A 27,013-nucleotide genomic window follows, 5' to 3' on the forward strand; every position below is an offset into this window, starting at 1 on the left:
CTATCCAGATCCAAAGATGGAAAGATAATGTGTGCACTGCCGTAGAAAGTGTGGGGAGTTATTATAGATTGTTAGTGGGATTGTCTGAAATTTATACTGAAATTCCACGTGAGATAATCGAAGATATGCAAAGATAGGGAACCAAGTAGTGAAAATTGGTGAACAGGTAATGTGCTGGAAACCTCTGCCTGGAAGAGTAGGATATTTAGATTTATAACCCTTGATTTCTGTGACTTTCTAACCATTGTATTTTATCAGTGTGTTTTACTCTTTTGATTCATACCTTCTATTAGTATTGTATTTGACCTGCATGGCGAGTGTGGAGTGAATGCCGATGTTTTTGATTTATGAACGTGTATAATTCTAGTGTGGGGGAGGGAAGTGTCATGATTTATATTTTCATGTCTGTAGGTGAGGCTGCTTTTAGTGGCCATAGCGACTTTCAATGACGACCCCTGGATAATCCGCACCTGCTTACAATTTGTCATGATCACGTTCATTTGCATGTTAGTGAGATTAGCAAGAAGACAACTGGCGAATATAATTGTCGAATATGGAATGTTGGTTAAGACAACGAGGCGCCTATAAATATGAGAATTATGTCCCAACATCGGGGCAATTACTAGTAATCAGACATTAAGGCGTGTGATTGGCTATATGTGAATTGAATGTGTGGAGGCCACGCCTCAAAAACTTCTCTGTAATTGGTTAACAGTTAGAATGTGAATAAAACCGATCCCAGTTAGTTGTGGCAAGCTCTCGACGAGACCCAAGTCTTAACACGACAGGGAGAGAGTTACAACGTGGCTGAGACCCAATGTGACACAATTGGATTCTCTGTGTGTCTTTGTTCGATTGAAAGGGTGGCGAATCCTCCGATCACTGGTACCTGGCTTGAAGGCTTGATAACACGCCAATTAGGTCGTGACGCTACCATTGATAAGTCTGCAAGGTGATCGTATCTACAGGCAGTAAGTCTGTATGGTGATCGTGTATATCGACAGTAAAGCCTGTACGGCGATCGTAGCTACAGTCTGTAAGGTGATCCACGGACACGTAGGAGTAGATAGAATCGCAATACTGTCATACTGCAACATACGTTGTGGTATTCTCGTGCCAATACACTTATAATGCAGCAGAGGCAGATCACCTTACATTGAGGGATTAGCATCAATTCGTTTGTGTACTAACTCCCCTGTGCACTGGTTTCAATTATAAACAAAATCCAATTGTCTAAAGCCGTCATTTATGTGGAACCGTCGTTTTCATGTAGGAAATTGCTTATAATCTATATTCTTTTGGTAAAAGATATTGTTTGTGACCAGAGTGCATTTGTTGTAAAATTCTTCCAAAATTACACAATTCTCTCAGTTTGCTAACAATTAATTACTCGCATTGTATTCGTGATACTGTATCATTTATAAGTGCGAACGTTGTGATATCCAATAAAATAGATGTGCATTTGCAGGTCATTCGCGATTGAAATGTTTAAGGATGTTCGCGATCGAAAATTATATGAAAATTTGCAAAACAATGTATTCATAATGCGAACTCAGAGATTTTTTTTTTTTTTTTTTTTTTATTATTATACAATTAACAATACAATATTCGCGATTGAAATGTTTAAGGATGTTCGCGATCGAAAATTATATGAAAATTTGCAAAACAATGTATTCATAATGCGAAATCAGAGATACATAAAAGACAAAAAACGGGCAAACACATATACAGAAAAAGCAAACTGAATGTGTGGTCGCGGCATGAAACATAATAACCAGTACACAATAATCGGAAATCCTACGACTTTTAGTTCGCCGGTTTCATATAACATTGACAATATGTGTAACTAATGTTTAAATAGTGACAGTAATGTAAAAGATTAATTGAGTGTTATTAAACCTTCACGTTAGAGGTACCAAGTTCGGGGAGTTCTCCACCTTTCTATCGAACAAAGACACACAGAGAATAAAATCGTTTAACCTCTCATCTCAGTGCCGCGTCGAAACTCTCCCAAGACCGCCTTAAGACGTGCGTTCTCGTGGAGAGCTTGCCACAACCAACTGAGATCAGCTTTATTCACATTCCAACTGTTAACCAATTACAGATGAGTTTAAGAGCTCAAGGCGTGGCCTCCACATATATAGACAATCACGCAAAGTAGTCAACACGCCATAATGTCTGATTAATTGCCCCTGATGTCGGGAAATAACTCTCATACTTATAGGCGTCTCGTTGACTTAACTAACTTCCATAGTCGACCATTATATCAGCGAGTTGTTCCATTCACTAATTCCCTAACACACGAAAGAACCTGATCATGACAAGTTATGAGCAGGTGTGGATTATCCAGGGGTTATCATTGAAAGTCCCTATGACTGCGAAAAGCGGCCTCACTGAAATACATGGAAATATAAATCATGACAGTAATTGTTGCTGGGAATGGTTGTGTTATATTGTGAGTTTAATCTCCGTATCCGTATCTGTATACAATGATCACTGTTAATGTCACTGAATAATGGATAAGATAACTGCTAGTCAAAAGAGAAAAGGTCAACAGCATGATATAGCGAGTACGTGTTGTATATTATTCCAGAATGTTGACAGATCCTCAGGCACAGATCTCCAGTGTTTCCGTATGTGCTGTGCACGAATGAAACCTCCCTGTTTTTATCTGTTGATGTCATTTGTATTAAATATTATTGTTTCATTTCAACAAGGTTTACTATGAAAAGTGATACCTACTGATCTCTTTGCAAGTAAAGTACAGAAAAGTATTGAATTCCAAAATGATAATCGCAGAACGTCGTTTACGGTAGTGTTAAGATATTGTTAATATACAATTGTCCCAGAAGGAGTAACAGTGTCAAGAATCTATTAAGTAGCACGAGAGAATTTGTTTTAATACATGCTTTGTTGATTCATTGTAGATTTCATTTTGGTGATTACAAATTAAAAACAATATTATTTCACATTTTTGCAAAGTTAAATACAGCATATTTGGAATACTGTTCATTGTAATATCCTCTAACAATACTGTCGTTTTTCCTGAAAACGAACAGTTCCTTCATCCAAAAACATTTTTGTTAAACTGTTTTTCCTACACTCCACGTCTAAGTTATTATATAACGAGCAGCATGACATTTAATTTATTAGTGACGAATATGTGTGTTGAATAGTGTGAACGCATAACTCCAATAATCACATGACAAAATATTGAAGTAACTTGCCAGTGATCGACTACTTTACAGGACTATTTTTCTGTTTTTAGAAAGGGCACCCAGCAGGACAGACTCACCATTTTCTATATATACATAGTGAAAACAGATTGCCGCTTGCCAGAAATAATTTCCATATTTCTTGTAAAATATCCAGCAAAATTGGGCAACCGCTTTCTCAACCACAACTATTATTACTTTAGGTGGGAGGTAGGAAATGTCTTGCATATTATATGTGGGCAAATGTATATGGCCCACTTGTAAATACACTTGATTTGTAAATACAACGGTCCAGAACAATACACTAAATGTAACCCGCTCAATAATTAAGCGGATACACCAACTGCTTTTCAAGTTACAGATCTGGCAGAGAATTATAATATTTAAACAATAGCGATAGACTTGCAAGCAAGAAACGGTTTTCTGAAAACCCGTTAAACTAGTAAGACAACACCATGGGTGAGTTTGTTTCTGGGTAATTAGAACTCGTGCTTTAATGACGAACATTGCACCCGCGAAATTCCGGTCATTGAAAAATTCCCACTTTGCGATACATGCGATCGTAGTCATTGTGAAATTTTCAAAAAAACAAACAAACTAAACCTTAAATGCGGGCAATATGTAAATATATGTTTATTAACAAGATTCCATACTGGACTAATATAAATCATTGAGTAAGCAAGATACATTTACTTAGTACGACAACATTTTCCTATACCAATACTGATTAATTTTATTGCCTGAAGAAGTCGAAGTTCAAATATATTATTTTTGCCAAGACATTTTCTTGGGTGTATTTTCTAGTGCAAAAAATACAACGGATAAAAACAAAGTGTAGGGAGCATCTGTAATCTTTTTTATAATCATGATTAGTATGTGATTCCGTCTGTACAATCAACTAAAAAGCAAAATTATAACAACGTGTTTCCAACATTGATATCAATCAGTGACATTAATTAGACGTATTAGTGAAACGGGGTCGTAGGGTGGGCATATTTTATATTATATTCAGTAATGGATATGTCGCATTACTGATATATCTGTTACACAAACAGCTGAGATGCACATCATCCTGTCACGATATCTCAATCTAAATAGCGGATTTCCGTCGGGATTGGTGGCATATATCTCCAACATAACATCAAGATTATCATTTAATTTCCGGCTTTTCATCTGACTAAAATAGAAAAATTCAATTAAAAAAAAATACTCTGTCAGGATTCCATAATCTAGTTACCACGACTATTGACTATGGGAACAGTTGGTACGACACATGGAAGAAGGTGAACAAACTCACACATCTGTCTGGATTATAATGTGGATCACGTCTTTATATTTGAAAATACGTTTTACCAAACCTCTAGCTTCACTTTTTTAAATGTCAAAGAACAGTTTCAAATTTAAATATGGCGCAGTTCCATGCAAAGCAACTGTCCAACAATACGTAGACCAATTTAAGCGCTTTCAAGCTAAAACAAATTGTAATATGATTGTTTTCAAACCACTAATCACTTTCTGTGTCATTGAAAAGGAACCATTATACTTTTCTATTTGTTCGTTTATTTGAAAACAAATCGTTCAATGATCATGATTGTCGAGTTTTTGTCGATAATTTTGTTACAGTCGTTATTAGTGGCGTCGTATTTAAGTGCCTATGCTGCACTTCATCTAGGTGTGGTTCGTCCTAACCTTCCAAAACATCTCTCACGTTTTGCCTCCTCGCCACTGACTGTCTTTATTTGTATAAATTATCAGCATAAATGTATGCAGTATGTGCTACTTTCATGGCCACTAGGCGGACAAGTAAAGCATCATGTGCTCGAGCGATTTGTAGGTTAGGGCTTATCGCTGATAAACGAAAAATTACGTATATGTGTATATATTTATGGAATAAGCGACAACTCCAGTTTATATTGATATTGCTTGTGTATGAAATGAACATAAAATACATTATGTCGCTCCCGAATATTAAACAACGATAATTATTCATATGATGACATAATCCATCACCCGTGCACATTTTTCAGACGTATACTTAACATGTATTTCTGTTCATAAAAGCAGCATGTTTATGTAAAATACACCATTCACATACATGGCCGTTAAACAGCTTTGCGAAACACAGTCATAGTATCTACACTATCATCTACCAGAAAATCAGTCGATGGTAAATTAAAGAATAACTATACGATATTCTTGACATTTGAGAAAAACTCCTTGCACCCATTGTCCCACGTGACATGTCATCTAGTCTAATTTCATCTAGTCACGTGAACGAGTCTGTTCTAGTGGGACGTGACATTAATGACCCGTTACGATCCTGTCATAAGCTCCGGAGTTAATACAATTATATGTAAGTCATATTTCTTTCTCTTTGTAACACGTGATTGTTCAAACGGGAGGTTTATTCTGGTAACGTGACAATTACACTTTCAAATAATCTACTTGCTCTCTTTCACATATATTTCTTTAAATGTGGTATAAACCATGGTCAATTTCATGCCCGAAAAAGAAATAAACTATTAACGGACAAGCACATTGCACAACATAGTACAATCAGTAAGAGCAAGCAATATACATGAATCCAGGGGTTTACATAATATGATATCAAATGTTTCGAAAAGAATGAAAACATTTTGTTCTTTATGTGGCGCCCTCTATATATCATAATGAAATGGTTAATGTATGAAATATAGCGTCTATATCAGACATTGTATAATATAATTGTTGTGATGATGTCATTGTATTCAACCACACGCTAATTATATCTGCTAAAAAAACATTTGAATTTCAAGATTAGTCGTTCTTTAACAGTTTTGATGAAACGACACTGTCTTTTAAAAGAATCTGTATATGCGCTACACGTCCGGGCATAGAACATACGCATTAAAATATCCCCACAGTGAAAAAGAATGTTACATTGATAATAGTACAATTAAATCATCTCTAGTGTCATGTAGTTATGTCTAGGTATGAGACAGAAAAAGCAAATTGAGAATACATGTTATTATATTTCAATTATATTTCATTAATTGTGTTGAATATTATCCAGATCACCAGTAATACCGTAACTAATATGAGTATAGTTGAATAGTAATTATGAGCAATGCTGTCACAAGCAGCTGGATTTTGTAAAATATTGTAATGAAAAGATCGTTTGTGTATATTTATAAGATTTGTTGGGATTAGACTGATTATCAAAAAGGATTTTAGAAGTAAACTTTTTAATATAATCTAGTACAGACAATGATAGTACAGATTCCGTTATTTGCCAAAGACGTCGAAAAGTTACGATATGCATTCGTCAAAGATTTTGCCCTATGATGAAATATCAGAAGTAATACCAATCGATCTGTAATACCAATCAGTCTGTAGTTTGTAGTTTGATGTTTTAGTTTCTATTTTTCTTAAATCAAATAATCCACTGAGTGATAAAGAGAATAGTGAAGTTTGTATGTGATGAATAGATGGTGGCGCATTTACCATACATTCTAACAGCGTTCCGAGTAAGTTGCAATGTGTACAATCTCAAGGCCTGGCCTAAGGCCTGACTAAAAGGTCATGGTTTTGATTTTGAAGATGATGACAACACTTGACAATTATAGCTCTTAGCACCGATGCTGTGCCCTTAAACGTAATACCATTTGTATCAATAGCTATTACGTCACGCAATTTTAGTTTCTTCCGTTCTATTTTTTTCATTTAATAATATTAATTACCCGTTTTTCAAAGTAACTTTAATTCTGTAATTCACAGAGAAGTAAAAATGACCCTAATTTTACTACGTATTTTCATGAACGAGACCGTCTTATTCTTAGTTGTATTTCTTCTCGACAAGTCCCGATGGTTGACACTACGGCGCCACCAGGAACATAATCTTGAAAGTATATGTTGAGCAATAAACTATGATAGTATTAGGCAATGGAGTCCTTGTACTAATAGTTCTAAAAGAACAGGCCACAACTTTCTGAAAATCACTATTGGGCTCAGTTAACTTTGTGGACATCTAAAATCTCTGCTGTTACCATAAAACAGTCCATGCTAGCATTCTTGGTATTCAATAATCCATACACCAATCCAATACACCAGAACACCAAATAACTTTGAAAATTATTATTATTATTATACTTTTTAGCTACAACGATTGTGAAGTTCAATATTTTCCCAAATATTGAGTATTTTAAATTATTGTTCTACTTGAACCCGAAAAATGACCCGCGTAATTGAAAGAATGACTACGTCTGGCCATATTTGTCGGTTTAGCGATAGGAATATTTCCCACCGATTACAACATTCATTTTCAGCGGATATATTAAATTATAGTTATGTTTAACTAAATTCTGACTTGTGTCTCGGTGCATAATTATTGTACACATTGCTACAATCTGATCTATTTATTGAGTTCAACTAACAGCCCGGGGCACATAAAATTATCTTCCTAAAGTGAGCAGTTCTATTTTGCGAATTGAATTGTAACTACTGTTTTAATTATAACTCTAGATTGAAATCATTCTAACTGCATGATAGTAGAACATAAGGTGATTTGCGAGGGCGCTGTGCAAGCCGAACTATTGGAGCGGGAAACCTAGTACCCATAAAACTACCGACAAGTAACCAACATGATATTAATATGACAAGTATATTGAATGTTCGATTGATAAAATAATGTATTCCAAATAATTTGTTTTATTGACTTCGATTATTATTGAAATTTCCCATGATACTATAGGTTATGATAAAGGACAGAAAGATATAGGGCGCTAGTCATGACATAACAAGCTTTTATACGGTTTTTAAAATTGCTGTTATCATATACCTATTATTTCCCGGCCTAGTAACCTAGGGGAGGTGCGCCCTCACATTTGGGCAATAACTTCACGTATCAACCAATCAATCAATAGAAAACGCATCATCCGGACATATTGCTATTAAATATAATGTGCATTTTGTAACTATAATGTTATAGGCTGAGAACAGACCCGTTGAATTTAAGGATGTCTATCTAACATATTGCTATTTTATAACAATCTGTGAGTATTTCAAGTGTTTCTATTTACGGATTTCCGCTCCTCGTTTCAAGGATGTTTGACACCTACCGAGTATGGTGACCCCAAGCTTCTATGATGAATTTATTTTTGCGTATCTGTTGATCGACTTAATTAGTTGATTACGAGTGAACGGCTGTGTTATGTCTGTCATCGTTTAGGCAGGCGAGGTCCTGGACGGAACTTGGCTCAGTGATTTGGAACTAATTACGAGATAACCGTCGCTATTCGGACTACTATTTCTGACAGTTTAGTATTCGTAATTATTAATGTAGTGAACGATTAATCAAAAGATATGACGTGTTCAGTACTTAGTGTGATTAGTTGAATGTGTGAAGGCCACGCCTTAGAGTCTTAATACTGTTTTGTAATTGTTAGAGTTTTGAAAATGAATAAAGTTGTTTTAGTTGGTCTTGGCGAGTACACGAGGACAGACGCAGTCCAGTCCTGGAGAGTCTTGGGGCGAGTCTTGACGCAATCTATAGAGAGTCTTGGGTCAGCCTTGCGTTAGTCTTGGAGACTTTTCCCCCAGGGCGCTGTGTCTTATAGAGTGCTCGACTGATCGACTAAGAAGAGAGTTGAAACGTATTTTGTAGTGTGTGTCTATTTGACTGTAAAAGTTTAAGTGACTTTCCCGATCCCGTACCTCAAGGGGACGAGATATAGAGCCGAGACGCTATTCCCCCTGACACGTGTGGAGAACCCCAGAGAGAAGATCTCCCCCTGATACTTCTATGGTTGATAGTAAGATGCGGTTGTCATGAGTTGTATATCATTATATCTTGAAACCGTGGTTTGTGTGTTGATTAAAAAATAACGATCATATAACGTAATCGGCAGGATTCGATCATTCGCGCACAGACCTCAATGAATTTAAACTCCATCGCCTTAAAAGCTGTGCCACGACTACATAGATGTAATGCTCCCGTTATCCATGTAATGTTATGGATATTTTAGAACCAGAAACAAGGTTTATAGCAAGCCATCCGAAACTAATTAGATATCTGCATTGTATTTGACATGGATAATATCCTCATATAATAATTATAATTATTCAAAGACAACTAAATTTGTTGATAGTCTATATTCATATGTGGGTATAAATTCAAGATGGCCATTATCATTATTATAATCGCAGTAGAAGATAATATAGACTCAGAAAGGATTTTGGTTTGCCGAAATACAAATGCGAGTAGTCACGAACCAATGAAACCGTTTGTTTCATATATAATGTAATAACAGAATATACACATAACTATAATTGAGTGCTCAACAGTTCAAAACAAATTATTTCATAAATGCGTTTTTTTTTGTCGTACTGGAGAGTTTGCTCGTCCGACAGGCTACAATTTGTAGTAGTAACGCGTTTGATGTTAGCAAAGCGCCATCAGCGTCCGCGGTGGTATACATTTAAACGTAGCACACACTGGCTCAAAGAAATCAGGGACAATGTAGCCAAGTATTATTATGTACATAGTTAACGTTATTTACGACGGAAAATAAACATAGAGCAGAACCAGTCCGGGTTTTTAAAGTTACATGTATATAGAACCGACAACTAATCAACAGCTGTTTTAATTTAGGTTTGAGGACAGATTGTCTAATTGTCATCTATTCAGTGTTCGTTTTTGATGGCTATGGCATGCTTTACAAGACACATAATAACACATCTGACATTGATGTAACACATTCACACACATTTTTTCATATGAACAATATATTCATAACAAAGCAGGTATGAAACATAAAATAAAAAAATAAAAATATATTAAGAACATTATAGTTTAAAACTGCAATTAAAATTGAAAGAAACTGAAATGTAACATATACAATAAGCCAAAAAATAAAAAAAACACACAAACAAATGAACAATGACAATATAGTAAAGTACGGCAATACAACAAATATAATTCAAATTCAAATTGCATGTACAGTTAAAATACATTTGTCTGTATACATTATTTCTACTCTTATCATGTATGGACAAACTCAGTACAGCTATTTTACAACACAAATGAAAGACACTGGGGATTTAAATGTTATATTATGTATATTTCAAGATACGTATAAATACTATAATGTTACTTTATAATATGTGTACTTCAAAAATATCTCAAATTATATAATCGTTTTTTACACAAATAATACACGTGGACAAATATAATGTGTTCGTGTTTGACATACATCAATTAAAGGTTATATTAGTAATATCAATATAATATGATGTTATTACGAGGATACCTCAAAGTATGCACGAAGACAGTACAACGGGAGTATCGAACGACGCGCAGCAAAATAACGACATGCTGCTTATAGCGTCACGATGCTGACAGATGTATAGTAATGTTGTATATTACGATTGTCGCAAGTGTATCATAGACATTGCATTATTGAGTATATGTATATTAGTTTTAATGAAGGAAAATTACAACAATTACCCATTATCATACATCACATTACAGGTAACTTTCAAAGTAAACCTGAATAGACTGAACATTCTAATTACGAGTACTTGTATGCATGCACTGAAATCCCGTGTAAGCTAGCACTGTCGCTGTTAATACTAATTATTGGGAACAACACATCTCTACGTAGGAGGCCGCCATGTTTTGATGCACACTTTATCTGCCGAAATGTGCCAATCCGCCAAGAGCTATGACAAAGTAGAGCTTAATATTGCAATACAGTCAGTCTTCACATTATATCCAGTCATTATACAGACACCCTTTTATATTACCCTAATACACTTACTTTCCCCTCTGATATTAGCCGGGCCCGTTATGCACGTATTTTCCTATAATTAATTGGCGTGACCCGCACGATGAAAACCTAAGTACTCAGCATGGACACATAGATGGCAGCATACATCAAAACTGTTCATATATATTAGAAAATAACGCTACAGATTTTTTTTTGGCAGTTCACTCACTACTTCAGAAATTGATATACAGATCTCACAATGAACCGTGAATAAATTAGGATAAAGTCTGAACAGTGCTGGTGTTTTCAACCCCGTTTCTTGATTTGCAGCCAAATATCAGACGTACTCCGTTTTGAAACTGTTTGTATTTCAGTGCGTAAATAAATGGGTTAACAGATGAGTTGGTGTATACCAAGATGACGGAAGCGTGATACAGCTTACTGCCGAAGTCGAGTTTAAAACCCAAACAAAATGAAAGAAACATGACCTGATTTGGTCCCCAGCAAAGGATGAATGCTAGGAAAACCACTACCAGCATTTTCAAAACATTTTTACTGGCTCGTTTTAATGAAGCATCTGCGGATCCCATTTGTACATCAGCGATCGATCTCTTTCTCAAAGCCATGATGCATCGTGTATATGCCACAGACATAATCAGCAATGGGATGATGAATTGGGCAGTAACATTGACAATGCCAACGAATCTTCCAAACTCGGCGTTAAACCATATCTTCTTCGAGAGGCAAATTCCGTGATCAAAGTGCTGTACATAGAAGTTGAACGACTTAAAAATTAAAGCACATAGCCATTCAGCAACAAGGATGCCAACCACCCTCTTGAAGGTAAATATATTAACGTAGTGAAGCGGATATATGATTGCTGAATACCGTTCCAGTGTGATGACCGTCAGGTTCAAGGCTGATGCAATAGCAGTGGACCAAAACAAATAGGCAGACTTCCAAAACCGACATATGATCTCACCACCAATACTATCTGACGTGTAGATGAACTGTGGTCCCAAGTAGGCCAGGACAGTGAGCGCTGAACTGGTGAGGTCGATAATAGCTTGGTGGACAATCAGGTAGTTGGTCAGTGTCCGTAGATGCCTCACTCGTAAAAATACAACGCAGACCAGTAGGTTGCCAAGTAAACCGATTATGCCGACTAATCCAAAAATAATATTCAAAAAAGACATCTCTCCAGCACTTGCCAGTACAGAGGACGTGTTGTTTGTTGTGTTGGTTATTGGTGTCATTCTAAAAAAACGCAATCTGCAAGCAAAATGAATTACATGAATGTTATTTAAAGAAAAATACAAACAAACAACATCAACATACAATAGAACATTTGTATAGATAAAAGCAACAATAAACAAATATGTGTATCGACCGCGGCTTGGGTCAAACATTTTGTAACATGCGGCACTGAAAGATCTTTCTTGCTCCAGTACCGATATGTAAGCAAGTTGTTTTTTGTTTTTGTTTAAATACCCTAAGATCATCATAATCCTTTTTCTGTACAGTTCGATTATCTATCCTATTTTATCATTGTTGAATGCAACGCCAGGGAAATGTTTTATTTATATATATTGTGTATTATTAAAACTGACAATGTGGAAATATTTAACATACCAATCGGGCATCATAATCTGAAATTCAAGTACAACAAAACGAATGCCAGTTCAACATCTTTGAGTAACATTCACCATAATTTATGTGAATTATTAAGTGTTTCCTCGAATAGAAATAAGAATCTAATTATCGTGAGATTACCACTGAACAATGTAATGTAATCAATGGTATGTTACGTGTATCCAAACTCGTTAAACATGCTGAGTAGGAAGTCCCAGAGCTTGGAGCGACAAAATCAGCAAACGATCGAAGCACGTATATGCATGTATTCACGGATGCCAAAAAGAATTAGAGATAAGAAATTGTATTCTATCAACAAAAATATTGACAGTCGACACAATCTAGTGAGAATGTCTGCATATATATGACGGAATTATATCGACGGCAAACATGTTGTACTAACCAAAGAAAGACGAATTCTCCCTCCAAAATAATGTAAGCACATATCTAGTAGAAAAGTATAAATTAAAATTCCCTGCTTCACTTATTATGGAAACCTTGTATATGTTGCGGTAGCAGCCGTTAGTGTAATAAGTATAGTTGTATATTCTTAAACGAAATTACATAACATCATGTAGCCGTGGTTTGTATATAGTTAAAATCATCGAGCCAATGTGGGATAATGTACAGCTCGATGGCATGTATAATATGAGAGCGGCATTAAAAAGGGTAAAGGGAACTATATTATATAATAACACATCACTCGTTAATACTGTACTGTAATTGGTCAAAACAGGATCACGTGTTATCGGCTAAATTACCATAGTAGCGCCAAGGAAATTACTAGTTCCCTGGGAGACTCGTACATCAACTAGTGCCCGGGATGACGTCACTCGTCACCTGATCGTGTGATTTCCAATATGTCGTCGGCTAGTTCGGTCGCTGATATCGGCGGTACGCCTCGAAAGACTGGACGAGTTAGCTTCAGTTCAGAAGAAGAACTTGATACACTAGAAGAAAATAAAGATGCACCGAAGACGAAGGAGGCAATCAGATTTTCTAGCGTCTTTACATCGTTTTGTGAATAAATCGGGACACCGCTGCATTACGTGGAGAATGTGTTATAAAACACATATTGCATGGCCTGTGTGTTTACTATACTTCTTATATTATACGGCTGGGGCAAGGATTTTTGCAATAGGAAACACACACGTAAAATACAATGACAAACTACGCAATCATGAAAACATTTTAATCGTCAAATATTAGTTATGATATAATAATTTTAATATTAATTAATCTGTCAAACACTGGAAAATGGTTGGTCGCGTTTTCAAATATTGTTGTGTTTACGGAAATGCTCAATTGTACATCAGGTATGTGATATAAGAAAATTTTTAACTATCATTGGGGAAGATCTCAAATTATCTGACAGCATTACGAGAACAAAAAGCAGTTTGTGTATCGTTATTATTGACATTCACTATGTAATATTACTGCTTACCATCTCATGATTATTATATATTTGTTCATATAGTCGAATAATTCGATACACATTTTTCGATTCGTTCTTTTCCACAATTTTTTTAAACTTGTAAATAAGTAATTTTTGAGCAATAAAAAACAGAAATGTGATATAAGAAATTTTTTAAATATTTTGTAAATCTTACCTTATGTTAACCGAGTAGTGTTGTTAGTGATGTTTTCCTGAGTATAAACTCTGGGTATTTATCGTATAATGTGAGTAATATTCGAAGGAGGTGACAAATTATGATTAGTTGGCTTATATGTTACTTATATAATTAGGTATATATTACTACTTATTGTGCACTGAGCGTTTGTATTCACGGTTTATCGTTGTAGACAACTCCGAGCACCTCATTAACATGAAAAGAACTTATTCGTATTTTGAACGCTGATGTTGCTAATATTGAGATTCAACAGTTGAATGTGTATAAATAAATCTATGTGTCACGAGACTTGTATGTTAGTTTTCTAGAATGAAATTAAATGTGTAAATTAGACTACGAAGTACCTTTGTATCAACTTAATCTAGACAAACAGTTATTTAAAAATAATTATTGAATTTGTCAATTTTCAGTGCATTTGATCTGCTCGAACATTTGTGGGTACATTTTTTTATTTTGTATTGATTCATATAGCTTCGGGGTATTTTAAGATTGTTATTATTTAAATACACCTGTATATAAATGTCCTAAATGGCACAGGACGACTCTGTTCATTAACTTCATTATATTTACTAATTAGCAGTGCTATGAGAACACACAAGAAATATGTGTCATCATGGCGAAATTAGTTATTCACATGCATGGTACTGATTATCGGAAAATTGTCGGCTGGAAACCACTTGTTCATTAAGACGCTGTTTTGAGGCAACTTTTGGAGAGGTTTGGTGACTGTGGCGTACTCATAGATGATAAAGGCGGAGGTAAAACAGTGGTCCTAGCGTTGACTTTATTCCTGTTAGCTAATTTAAAGTGCGAATCACGATTAATTCAGCAGGTCAATGCTAGGTTCCCTGACTCATCATTGACTGATTACTAAAGATTACGTAATGTTCATGCGTGCAATTGCACGACCAAATGAAAAATTATGACGCCACGACATCGAATCTATCATTTCTGTATCTTTCGTCTTTGTCAACAAACATGGCACAGGCTACGATATTAAGAACTCATAAAACATCAATTTCTAAACAGCGATTACTACCGTGATTGAATACAAGAATACCTAACAAAACAAACATATTGTTCTGTCTCAAGCTTTATTGCCGATTGCGGTCAACATTTATTTAAATCATGTTTTTTCACGGAAATAACACGTTTTCGTACGTAACATTGTGTACAATCTACAATATTCTGAAGAATAAAAAAACTTACAATGTGTATAACTACAAGACATGTTGTGATAGGTCGCCAGAACAATCAAGATCAATTATGCTTAATTATTCCCTTTAACAGCGAGGATCATATTATTATTATTAAGTGTTCAAACTATCGTCACTGTTTGAGCATATGTTTAACGTATATACAGTTTGAGTGCGCTAAAGAATATCTGAATCAGTTTAATTATTCAAATTAAGACATGGCATGTTTAAATGTTTACCTGCAATTGTCTCCTTGTCTTATTTTTGACTTGTTTATGCCACACACAACATATATTTATGGATTTTCTGTTCGAAGTTGTGTACTAAAAACGTCAAAAGTAACTCGCATCACTGAATATCAAACTGTGTTCAGCTGATTCACATTGCTCGCACAATAAAACCACTGTAACATGTACAAACTCATATACATACTAGACAGTGTAACGTGTGTGAAACGCTATCTTGTATAAATTGTTCTGCAAGAATTTGCGTTCTAATCTCTTCGGTCGAAACTCAAAGAAAAATATGTTTTAAAATGTGTATTGTAGCCCATTGTGACACAGCACACATGTAACCCTTCGGTAGTATATAGAGTGAACCTTTGCAACCGGCTCGATGTAGTGATACTTTGGTTATTCAGTAAAGTAATTCCCCGAGCTAGAGACATGGAATACGATTGTACTTCGCTATACACAAGTTTCTCATTGCTATAGTTACATGTTTAATGTATCTCCTTCGTCACTTAAACTTTATTTATTAAGTAAACATTGTATTGGTACACTAACTATAAATTTCACAATCAACATCCAAATTCATTATCCTTATTCTTGTTTGAAAATAATACAAGTTGCTATTTTACATTGTATTTGTGCAACCATTTGAATATTTATTCCATTCTAGAATATTGCTGAGCAGTTTGGGATTCGGCTATGTTTTTTAACGGATGCAAAAAATGTTCAATGACTGATTAACCATACATTTACTAATGAGTAGTCATACACGGGAGAAATTGCACTAGCGGTGCGTCAGAATGATTGAAGTTGTGTAATAATACTGAAAATGCTTTTAGATTCAGCAGACTAATTATGGAATCAACTATCAGCATCGCCGTTGGTCCCATATTTCTTAAGTAATTGAAACATGTTTTTCACCATCATCGAATTATACTACGACACCCCACATGTACATCTTTCCTTGACGTGGAAAGACTGGCACAAGCCAGACCCGTACAAAGCATTTCCCTGTTTAGAAAAAATATAGCATTTGTAACAAAATCAGTATATAATTCATCAAGATGTATTATTACCTAATATTCATGGAATGCCAAAAAGCCATCCCCACAAAAAAATCACGCGTTCAAGATGATGAAAATTAATATCTGTACACCATATTTAAAATAGTGAAATTCTAATTTCAAAAAATAATAATTTAATGATGAGTTAAATTAAATACCAATTGATACAATCATATTTAAATATAATTATTTATTTTTTATAATTAGTTTTTAACAGCGACCTACGATTAATATTAGTCATGATCCGGAACATTAATGTTTCTTTTTTGTTTCAATAGGCTTAGTAAATATAACATCACAGTGAGAAACATCGGGGTTTATCAAATCACCTCACAGTCTATGTGATTTTGAACCAACCTTTATAATTTAGCAAGGAAAGCAAAATACCACCCTATAATCGACAATGTTCGGTTAGAAATTGCAGAGAATCACATTATACTGCAGGCGCATGATATTTAAACAAACGACGTCGCCATGGTAGCAATGCACACGTGAGTGAATACAGATTGATCGTTAACCATATTAAATATCGTTATATAGGATGTTTTCATAATGATGTACAAGCATGTTAACATTCTTCAAGTCTTAATTAATCATGCAGCGTTGTGATAAATATGATACCACATACCATGCAAACAATCAAAGGAAAATTGTCATTTGTTGTTAATGTTTCACATAATTCACTACACCAATGATAATAGTCTAAATCCGCTGTACATGTCAGTATTGAATGTTGTAATACACACACGTGCAAATATAATTTCCATAATAATTGGTCAGTAAAATATCTCGGCTACTGCCAAAAAAGACATATAAAAAAGACATTAAAATACAACTAAACATGCTTCCAATCCTGATTCAGCCAGGTAGGAATTTGAAAATACACATTAAAGTTAACGTAAAAGAGGATTCTATTTGACCAATACCTACATAATCAATTAGCAAATGAGGCATTAAGTTAACACACAGCCATTTGTGATATCTTTGAATCTGTTAATAAATTAGTACACGATATGTAACTATATTGAATAATACCTAAAACGATTATCAATTAAAAGCTTACCTTTTTTCTATAACTTGTTTGATGTATCGACGTCTCTCAATCGAGATGACTGGTGTTCTCTTGAGTCGCAACTGAAAATTTAAAATGTATACTGTGAAATTATATTCGTAGTGTAGTTGGTTATTCTGTAGAAAATTATTCAAATATTACTAAGTAGTATTGAATTAATGTTGAATGACGTTGCTAGCATATGTTATAATTTTTCGTATTGGCTGTTTTTTCATTGTACTAAGCCCGCCAATATTCCATTAAAATAAAATTAACATATTCATATTTTGAATGTAGCCATATTGACGATGAACAGTGGACTGTATTTGCACCAACTCTTTGCGTTTCACTGTAAATTGCATTGACATTAGCTCACAGTAGTTGAATTCTAACTCAGGTAAGGGAAATTATGAGCTAGTATTACAAATCTGTATTTCCATTAACACCACTGAACTAATTCTTACCGAAATAAGAAGATTCTGTTTTTTATGCTGTCTACTGTTGTTGACCATTCTGATTTATGCAACGTCATTATTTGTCTTAAGAACAAATTGTCTCATTATGTTTTCCCTACCACATGTCTCCCACCATGCGCAGGATTTCAAATGGTTCTTTTTTTTCTGTACCAACAATAATTGCTGTACATTTAAAATTAAGACACTGTGTGTATTATCGACAAATAAATACGTGTTATGAACTGGATACTCACGCCTTATAAATGCATACAGAAAGCGTATATAAGTCCATGAGATCAAACACCCGATATATACTCCGAAATTTACAGCTATGATTGTTATAGTACTAGGAAAATCAAATTTCAATGCCAAGTGTTAATATTTTCTTGCAAATCTCATAATATTCGAGATTAGAGTCATGACATCATATCACATTATTATTAACAGTGTTGACTTAATTAATAATTATAATATTTATTAAAATAGCTTTTACCTTTTAACTCAAAATACAATAGTTTGTTGTTTCTTTCAAATATTTCTTTTAATTTTTCATTTTATTTTTTGCACAGCTGCCCTGAGATATGTATATTTTATTTTGAAGTGACTAATTTCGGACTAGGTGTGCTTTACGCTAGTTACTTAATAGCTCCACCATGCGTTAGTACATGCCAATAATGCAATCTTAAGATGGAACTTTGGACGGGATAAAGTCCTATACCCCAAGGGCCTGGGATAAGATTTGTAGCTATTAAATTGATGTACAACGTAACAGCGCACAACTACAGTAGTCAGGAGATCACATTCAAATTTCAGTGCGCTGTAGTCATTACACACTCTCGTATCACTTGTCTGTATCTCACTGTATCTCGGAACACGATTGATAAATTGTAGCTGTCTTCCTTAATAAATAGGAATAAGAATAATCACTAAATAATGTTAAAGATTCAGAACACGTGTTCCAACCCTAACCAGAATAATGTGGTGGATTCACCAATAGTAACATTGTCTCTTCGATATGAAGTATGCATTACATGTATCAAATGTGGAAGACATACGATAAACACGATTTACATGATTTATCTGTATCTCCGATATTTGAAAACCAATATATCCAAAATACAGAACTGCACAGATCTTGCAGTACTGTTTCATACAATAAGCTTTCATTTTAATTCATCGTATGGGCCGTATGAAAAATGGATGCTCATTTGCAGTTCGTTGGCATATTTGTCACCTATGTTTTATCTTTTCTATACTTCTGTTTTTGTAATGTAAAATGTAAGTCGCAAATTGTGATTGGTGAAAAAGAATGTGACTATGTTCATTTCGATTCGGTTTGTTCTTCTCAATTAAAATACGGAAATATTGCACACAGTGGATAACTAGAATGGGGACAATTCCATTCCGTTATTGATGAAGTAAAGCAAAATAAAGTTGCAAAAGTTTTTTGCGTGTAGTTTTTTTTTTTGAATTACAGTCATTGACTTTTAAGTTTTTAATTCATATTCAATTAACAACTCCCAATGAAAATAACATAATACACCTATTTTGTGTAAAACATGTATGTCGTGTTTGCAATATATAAAAGTCATGTTGTGCGATGGTTGCATATACTTGGTGTACAACTATAAAATTAGATCTAGTTGTACATCCACACTGGAAGCGAGTGATCGCCGATTATTATCTCGAATGAACTAGTAGTTCTTCACAATATTGCTCATATATACGGCTTTCAAAATCTGATTATAAGTTTATATTGCACAGCCCGAATCAGGATAAAAATTATTTACACGATAAATTCGATAAATGAACACTGGAGATAGCATAAAGGAGTAAACTCATGAACATTGAATTGAACGAATAATAATTACGATCATGGCCATTTATATGGCCAATTCAAGTTCATTGTTAAAAACGGTACAAATAACCGTCTTAATTGTCCACGTTGTAATGAAATGTGTAAAATCGTCTTTAATGCTAGAATGTTGAAATTCGACGTTCAGTCTGTCTCTGATTCGACTTTTAAATATTTCCAACGGCTCTACGTAAGATTCAGAGTTTTGCACCGAATATAAGAAACAAAAACAGGGGTAGTGTTTTGTTGTCAGCAAACGCGCGTGTTTTTGGTGGTGGGTTAATTAAATATCACCGTACAGGCATGTCCGATCCTGCGCAGATAGACAAGATGTGAATGTTTAGAATAAAATTTAACTTTACCGTACAGAGCGTCTAGTGAAAGCCATAATTTGCGGGTATTGTCAATGTCAATGTTATAGTGGTTCTTGTAACATCGTGGTAACCGTGGAAGGAGTGTCTTCTCGTATTGTTGGTAGAGATTGCCAGTATATAAGGCTCGCAAGTTAGTTGGCGTTTCAGCTAGAGTCCAATCACGACCATTTTTTCCTATAAGTGACGCGGTGTTCCCTAAGTACGTTCCTGGCAGTTAAGGCCTGTACTAATCCACTTAATACCGAGTGGGCTGTCATGGCGATTGCGCAACGTCCCTGTACATAATCCGTCGGATTTTTCATAGTTGAATTTTGCGTTTGACGCAGATTGATATGTGTCCAGCCACTTTCTGAGCTTGCTCCAATCTGTGTTGTTGTGTTATTGTCCGAAGCGTTCGGTATTCGGCCGACGATTCCACTTTGTTTTTTTGAAGAAGGGGTTCAATAGCAAGACCAATAGTTGACCAGAAAGAGAACACTCCTGGCGGTTCCAGCGGCGGATTGATATAGGTGAAGTGAGTGAATAATTGCGGTGGGTCAGTGATTGAATATCAGTGTACAGGAGTGAAATATAGTTGGTGAATTGTTCGCCAAGGCCAAAAACCTTTATAGCGTTAATAATATATGCATGATGGACCCTAAACTCCTTTTTCTGGTCCAAAAACAAAAAACATTGTCTTCAGATGTCTGTCTTCCTGGAATACTACAAGTTTGGTTTTCATTGGATATATTGCCAAAATTGGTCGCAACCTTAAGGAAAATGCTTTTGCAAAAATGTTATAATCGCTACACAGTAAGCTAATAGGTCGCCAGTTCTTTATTAGAGAATTGTCACTCATTTTTGGATGTAAGCATACAACCGCTCTTCGCCATGAAAGTGGTAGCACTCCTTTAGTAATAGATGCGTCTAAGACATCGTGTAGATCTTTACCAATTACAGACCGAAAATGTTTGCAGGTAGCCCTTCCAAGCCTGGACTGCGTCAGTTGAGTGGTGTTTAACAGCGTTAGTGAGCTCATTGTATGAAACATCGCTGTCTGTGTTTTCCTTGGTATTGTCACTTAGTTTTGGTGGACTGACCAATATTTCGGCTAGGACAGTTTCGTTTGTCGTATCAGGTGGATACAAGTTTTGCTAGATGTCTACAATAATATTGCGAATCTCGATTCAGTCTTCGGTCATAGAGTGGTCAAGGTGTTAAAGCTGGATTATTGGTTTACCTTTCCCTTTTTACTTTTCTAAAGTGGAAAAAAAAATTCTAGAGATGTCGCTTTTGTTAAGCAAGAGATGTCGAGCTCACACTGCAGCACCTCCACTTTCTACTTCAACTCGGCGGACCAGCTGTTTCTTTGTGTCATTATATCGTGAAGTCAGTGTCGGATTGTGTTGTAGTTGTAGGTCATATTCAAGCTTCATTGCATTGTTTATGTGCTTATTTGAAATACAATATTCCCGATTTTATTGTTGGTTTTCTTGTTCGATGTGGATATTAAATACATTATCAGTGGTTTATTATACAAAACAAGTGAAATGATGCAAATGTTAAAAGTTTCAACTGCGAAGTGTGCAGACAACTTCATACGTTACAACCCACATATTTAAGTTTGCGGTACGTTTTATTTAATCACATTATTTTTGGAATTAATAACTAGGAAATGTACAATTGTCTAAATAAACACGATGACAGGCCCAAATTGTATGATTCAATAAATCCAATATGCAGCTACAGAAAGGGAAAACTTTTAAAGTAGGTCGATTTCTTGAAAGCCTTAAATTGCGACTGACTGGAAAAATAACGCAATTCACAATTAGAAATATTGATTTTATTGAGTCATTCGATGGTAGTAGAAACTTATTATTATTTGCATTTTTCACTTTTGTTTGTTCGCGCAGTTGTGTCATCATTTACTCATGAATGTGCAAGTAGTTGTATATTTTACGGAGCACAATGAACTTGGAGTCATGAAGTATAAAAGTGGTGTATATACCTATGACACCACGTGATTGTGTTAACGTTGCCTCAGTTTTCAAGACATATTTGAATACATATTATCCGGGTATTTGATAAGTATGACCCTGACAATTAAGAGACACTTAACGTTGGATCCCAAGTGTATTGAGACGAGCGAGCACCTCCTGATCTGTATGTTGCATTAGCCATATATAATTTAGAGTCATAATCTAAGATTATTTTTAAATCGTTATAGCCGTTAAACAATTGTTTGTATCCACTCTCAATGTACATAAATTAGAAAACATAGGCCTGTTTATTAAACCATATAGATGGTATACACACCATTTGATTATTTTATTGAAAGAAAAGAAAAGAAATCTTGAGTTTATATGTTTACACTGCATTACAGTAATGTTGTACCTCATTTGTGTGCTGTGATTTCTTAGTGCTATACAATTTAAATGCATAGATTAAAAATCGTATTTGAGCACAGAATTGAAGAGTAATCATTTCCGGTTTAATCCGGAGAAGGTATTAGATCTCACTAAAATATTTCTTCTTGCAGCCATAACAAAGTAACAAACTGACATAGAAATTAGTCCTCGCGTATGAGTAGGTGCATTGATAGACTTTCCTGATCAACATTAAATAAAATTACCCCCCCCCCAAGCTGTTAAGTAGATGCTATGAAAGCCAGAAAATGGTGCATATGCACTGAATAGAAGAAGACGTCTCAATAAATGCCAACATGTCTTTTCATTCAATCATTAGCTGACAATGAAAGATTTTAAACTGAACGAGCACCGCACGTAAGTAAGTGTTGGTGTAGTAACTCCTGAATTTTGGATGAATTTGTTTTCAAAGAACGGACAATTTTTCTTCTGAATCGTTTTCAGTTCATGAATTGGATACTAGTAATGATTGTTTTTAAGGTATATATAGTTAACTTTGTATATAAATCTCGATGATGAAAGTTTACGATTTCCATTTTTCATGACATGTGTATGATATTGATAAATGGATAAATGCAATTCGTGATCTGTTTGTTAACAAAATCTAAGTTAATGCAGGTTTGTAGCTAATTATGTAATAGTTTATACCCAGAATTTTCGGCTATTTTTCATTAAACGATTTAAGAAGGTTCTATCCGAATTAAATTAGTATTATTATACATCTGTCACCGTAACATCGTAAATTACAGCGTGCCATAATTGTGCGGTATTAGGAAATATTATTAAGAATTAGGAATATTAGTAAATGCGAATTCCAAATATTGAATGATTATGCAATATACTGTCTTTGTGCATACTTTGAGGTATCCTAGTTATAACCTTCTCCATGCTTTCATTAATATAGGCTGAAGTGTTTAAAACAAATTTGTTGGAAATAGAAGCTCAAAATATCATGGAAATGGGTAAATTAGTTTTTTATGTGAAGCTATTTTATTCGCTGAGGTGAAAAAAGCATATATTCATTTTGATATGTAACATAATATTGTTTGAAAATGACATTTAAATTAGTTCATTTTCTGTGTGATAACATACAGTGAACAGTTTTGTAATTTCCAATAATGCATTGCATATATTTCAGTAGTGCAATAATTAAATTCGAGAAAAACTTTACAAAATGTGTACATTCGTATTCTATTACACTCCAGCTTCCTGAAGAATAGTATACGTTGATATTACAGTACGATAATGTTACTTTATTTTTTTGATTGCAATTATTGTCAGCTGTTATTTTATATTATTTTTGCCACAGATTGTACGATCTTTAACGAAAACAATATTTATATTCGGTATGTACATTCTAAATGTACATTACCGAATACGAACAATCATATTTTTAAGCGGTTCAAAATATTCATTTTGTAATTGTCCAATTCCACACTATGTCATATTTTGTATTTTGAGCAAAATTATAAAAAGAAATGATAAGATTCTGTAAGATTAATTTAAAAATCGCATCTTTAAGGCGATGCTCATCGGCCTCCTGGAAAAAGTTGTTCAAGAATGGATCTCTGGAAAATATAACCACATTCCAGTTGTTCAAACATTAAGAAATAGAAAACTATATCCTCGGGATCGCATATATATAACAAATGAACAGTGTAGTTTCTGTCTAATCAATGAATCATGTATCTGCATCGCCATCGGTATTAAGTTTCTTAGGCAATTGAAACAAGTTTTATCACCATCGAATCGAGTTATTCGATGACGCATACGGCTTGCAGCATTTTTTGATGTTAAACAATGGACACAGACTTTGTGAAAAGCCAATCTCAATCTCGGATACATCGAACTGTGAAAATTCTTGCAACACAAGATATAATTTCATCATGTTACATTCATACCAAATAATATCAAATAGAAAACAAATAAATACATTTTGGTTTTTGCTGTTCATTTCAGAATCCTACTATTGATTATTAGATGTCGCCACCACAGGCATACCTTCGAGAATCAAAGCTAAAATGTAAATTACGGTTACTTACCGTCAGTACGCCAATTGAAATTACGCCACAAAACCTTTCGTCTATGTTGGCACAATGACAGTGTCTCTTGTTTGGTAAGCATAAATATTTCAAAATATATTGAAACAGTTGGTTAAATATCCTAGACACATAATTTAGTCGAAGTGGAGTAACTAGACTACTAATTTTGTCATGTTCAGTTTGGCAAATGTGTGGCATTGCAAAAGATTAAAACTTAACATTATTTTGACATTATTTCTGTTATTTGTATTTTTTATGCAGACCATAATACGGCTGAATTAAACGCATAACATAATGTCTTATATGTTTGATAATTTAATAATGAAACCTGTCTATAAAAAATATAATTTACAAATTAACTAAACAACGCCACATATGGTGCTAATTTTCTTCGTTTGTTCAGCTTCAAACACGGTACACTCGCCTTCTTTAAGGTGAAAGAATAAACTATTATTATTATTATTATTAGTGATTGACAGCACGATTGACCAATCAGCGACTGGCTTACAGCTAATGATTTCGTGCAGTAATGAGACACACGCTGTTACTGGCCCTAATTCTCCACTACAAAACTTTAAAGCAATTGGCCTAAAAGTTTCAGTGTTTTGTTTTCAGTAGTCAAGTCGTAAAGCAGGTGTGGTTGTGGCTTCTCATATAGGAGACAGAACTTTAAAAAATGATTTGTGGATGCAGAAATTATGTTAAATTAAAGTAGAAATTAAAGCAGCCTGTGTGGAAGCGGTTAACACCACCCCGTTACGCTCTCAGGACACTCACATCAATATTATTAATTTTTATCTTAATAAGTACAAAATATTTTTTAAAGTGAAAAAATGGGTTTTAAACTCAATCTACGCCAATATTATGTTTATGTATTTTAAAACGAGGCTTCTCATTAAATTCTCATTTGCATACTCAAATAACCCTTGTGATGTAAAAAGAGGAACTGGTATTGCCGATAATGTATATAAGGCACATTTCTTATTACAATTTCTTGTCTTTAAAGGGCGATAGTCCTCGCTCCACGCATGCGCGAGATCTTAGGGTCTCATATAAACAAGGATGGCGACTTTGATTATTGCGCAGATAAAGGAGTACAAACTGAGACTGTCAGCATCCTTTATTCTATGTTTTGTCATATTACCTCAAACCCTACAAATAGAAGTGAGCATGGAATCGTGGGAAGAAACGGTTTGCATTGTCGTGTAATAACTGCCATAAAGGTGATTAGCAGGTCATACTAGTTTACAACTGTGCAAGAACAATTGGAATCTATCAGATGTGCATGTGATTTACGATCTACTGCGTTGCCTAGGTGAGACAGCTGCTAGCAAGACCACATTCTGATTGGCTTATGTGGAAACCAAGTGGAACTGTGAGTTATCACCAATGCACACTTCCCTAGGCAATCCCCTGTTTTAGTGAATGTATTCATTGTATTTTTGTGTGCTTTTTTGTAATTATTTTGAGAAGTATTAAAGCCAGGAGCTTTAACTTAATATTTCGGTATATGTGTATTTCATTTCCAGTACTATTGTCTTGTTTACCCCATTCTAGCAGTGAAAGAACCCCCTGTCCAGTGTGAGTTCTGAGGGTCCGCCTCTCAATAGCAATAAACATGCCTTACACTGTGACAGAGACGTTAGCAAGCTTTAATTAGGTATTTTAGGTGATTGGAAGGTATCGAAGGAGTCACCGGCGGTAACTAGTGCAAGTCGCACCCAGGTCAAACCTCATACTTATGATTTCCATTAGAATAGCGCATTGGATTGTGGGGAAATCAATGTTTATCAACACAAATGTCGCACATGCGCAGCGCGACGACCAACGCCCTTTAACTGAATTGCCACTCATGTACTTGTTTCTCGAGGTAGAGTGGACCATAAAGAACATAGCGTATATAGCGTATAGGGTTTAGTTAGATACGAAATATATCGCTTCTGGCGTAGCTGGTCGCCGCGACCAACTGTGTGTGCACAATCAGAGTCACTTGTATTGTGGTCGATGAAGTCGGTTAAAGTTCCGACATCTATTGCCACTATGTATATTTCGACTTTTTGTCCAAGTTTGTCAAAGTTGAGTTTGACGTCTGGATTGTCGACTAGTTATTTGTCAGGT

At 34.8% G+C, this 27,013-nt stretch overlaps 2 protein-coding genes across 2 annotated transcripts in view; one reads left to right on the plus strand and one right to left on the minus strand.

Moving 5' to 3' along the window:
* Positions 1-11,235: 11,235 nt before the first annotated feature.
* On the minus strand, positions 11,236-12,216 carry LOC102806713 (galanin receptor 2a-like). The gene has a single exon (XM_006819646.1). The coding sequence runs from the start codon at positions 12,214-12,216 to the stop codon at positions 11,236-11,238; it is 981 nt and encodes a 326-aa protein (XP_006819709.1).
* Positions 12,217-13,452: 1,236 nt separating this feature from the next.
* Positions 13,453-27,013, plus strand: part of LOC100367377 (glycine receptor subunit alpha-2-like) — a 41,948-nt gene continuing 28,387 nt past the window's right edge. The window contains exon 1 of the mRNA XM_006819647.2: positions 13,453-13,612. Coding sequence (XP_006819710.2) covers positions 13,453-13,612 — 160 coding nt within the window. The remainder of the gene's footprint in view (positions 13,613-27,013) is intronic.

The sequence above is a fragment of the Saccoglossus kowalevskii genome, chromosome 4, assembly GCF_978046115.1.
Source record: "Saccoglossus kowalevskii chromosome 4, keSacKowa6.1, whole genome shotgun sequence".
NCBI lineage: Eukaryota > Metazoa > Hemichordata > Enteropneusta > Harrimaniidae > Saccoglossus > Saccoglossus kowalevskii.

Bases quoted from the DNA above. Each gene is read 5' to 3' on its own strand.
- LOC102806713 (XM_006819646.1), bottom strand. From the start codon at position 12,216: ATGACACCAATAACCAACACAACAAACAACACGTCCTCTGTACTGGCA.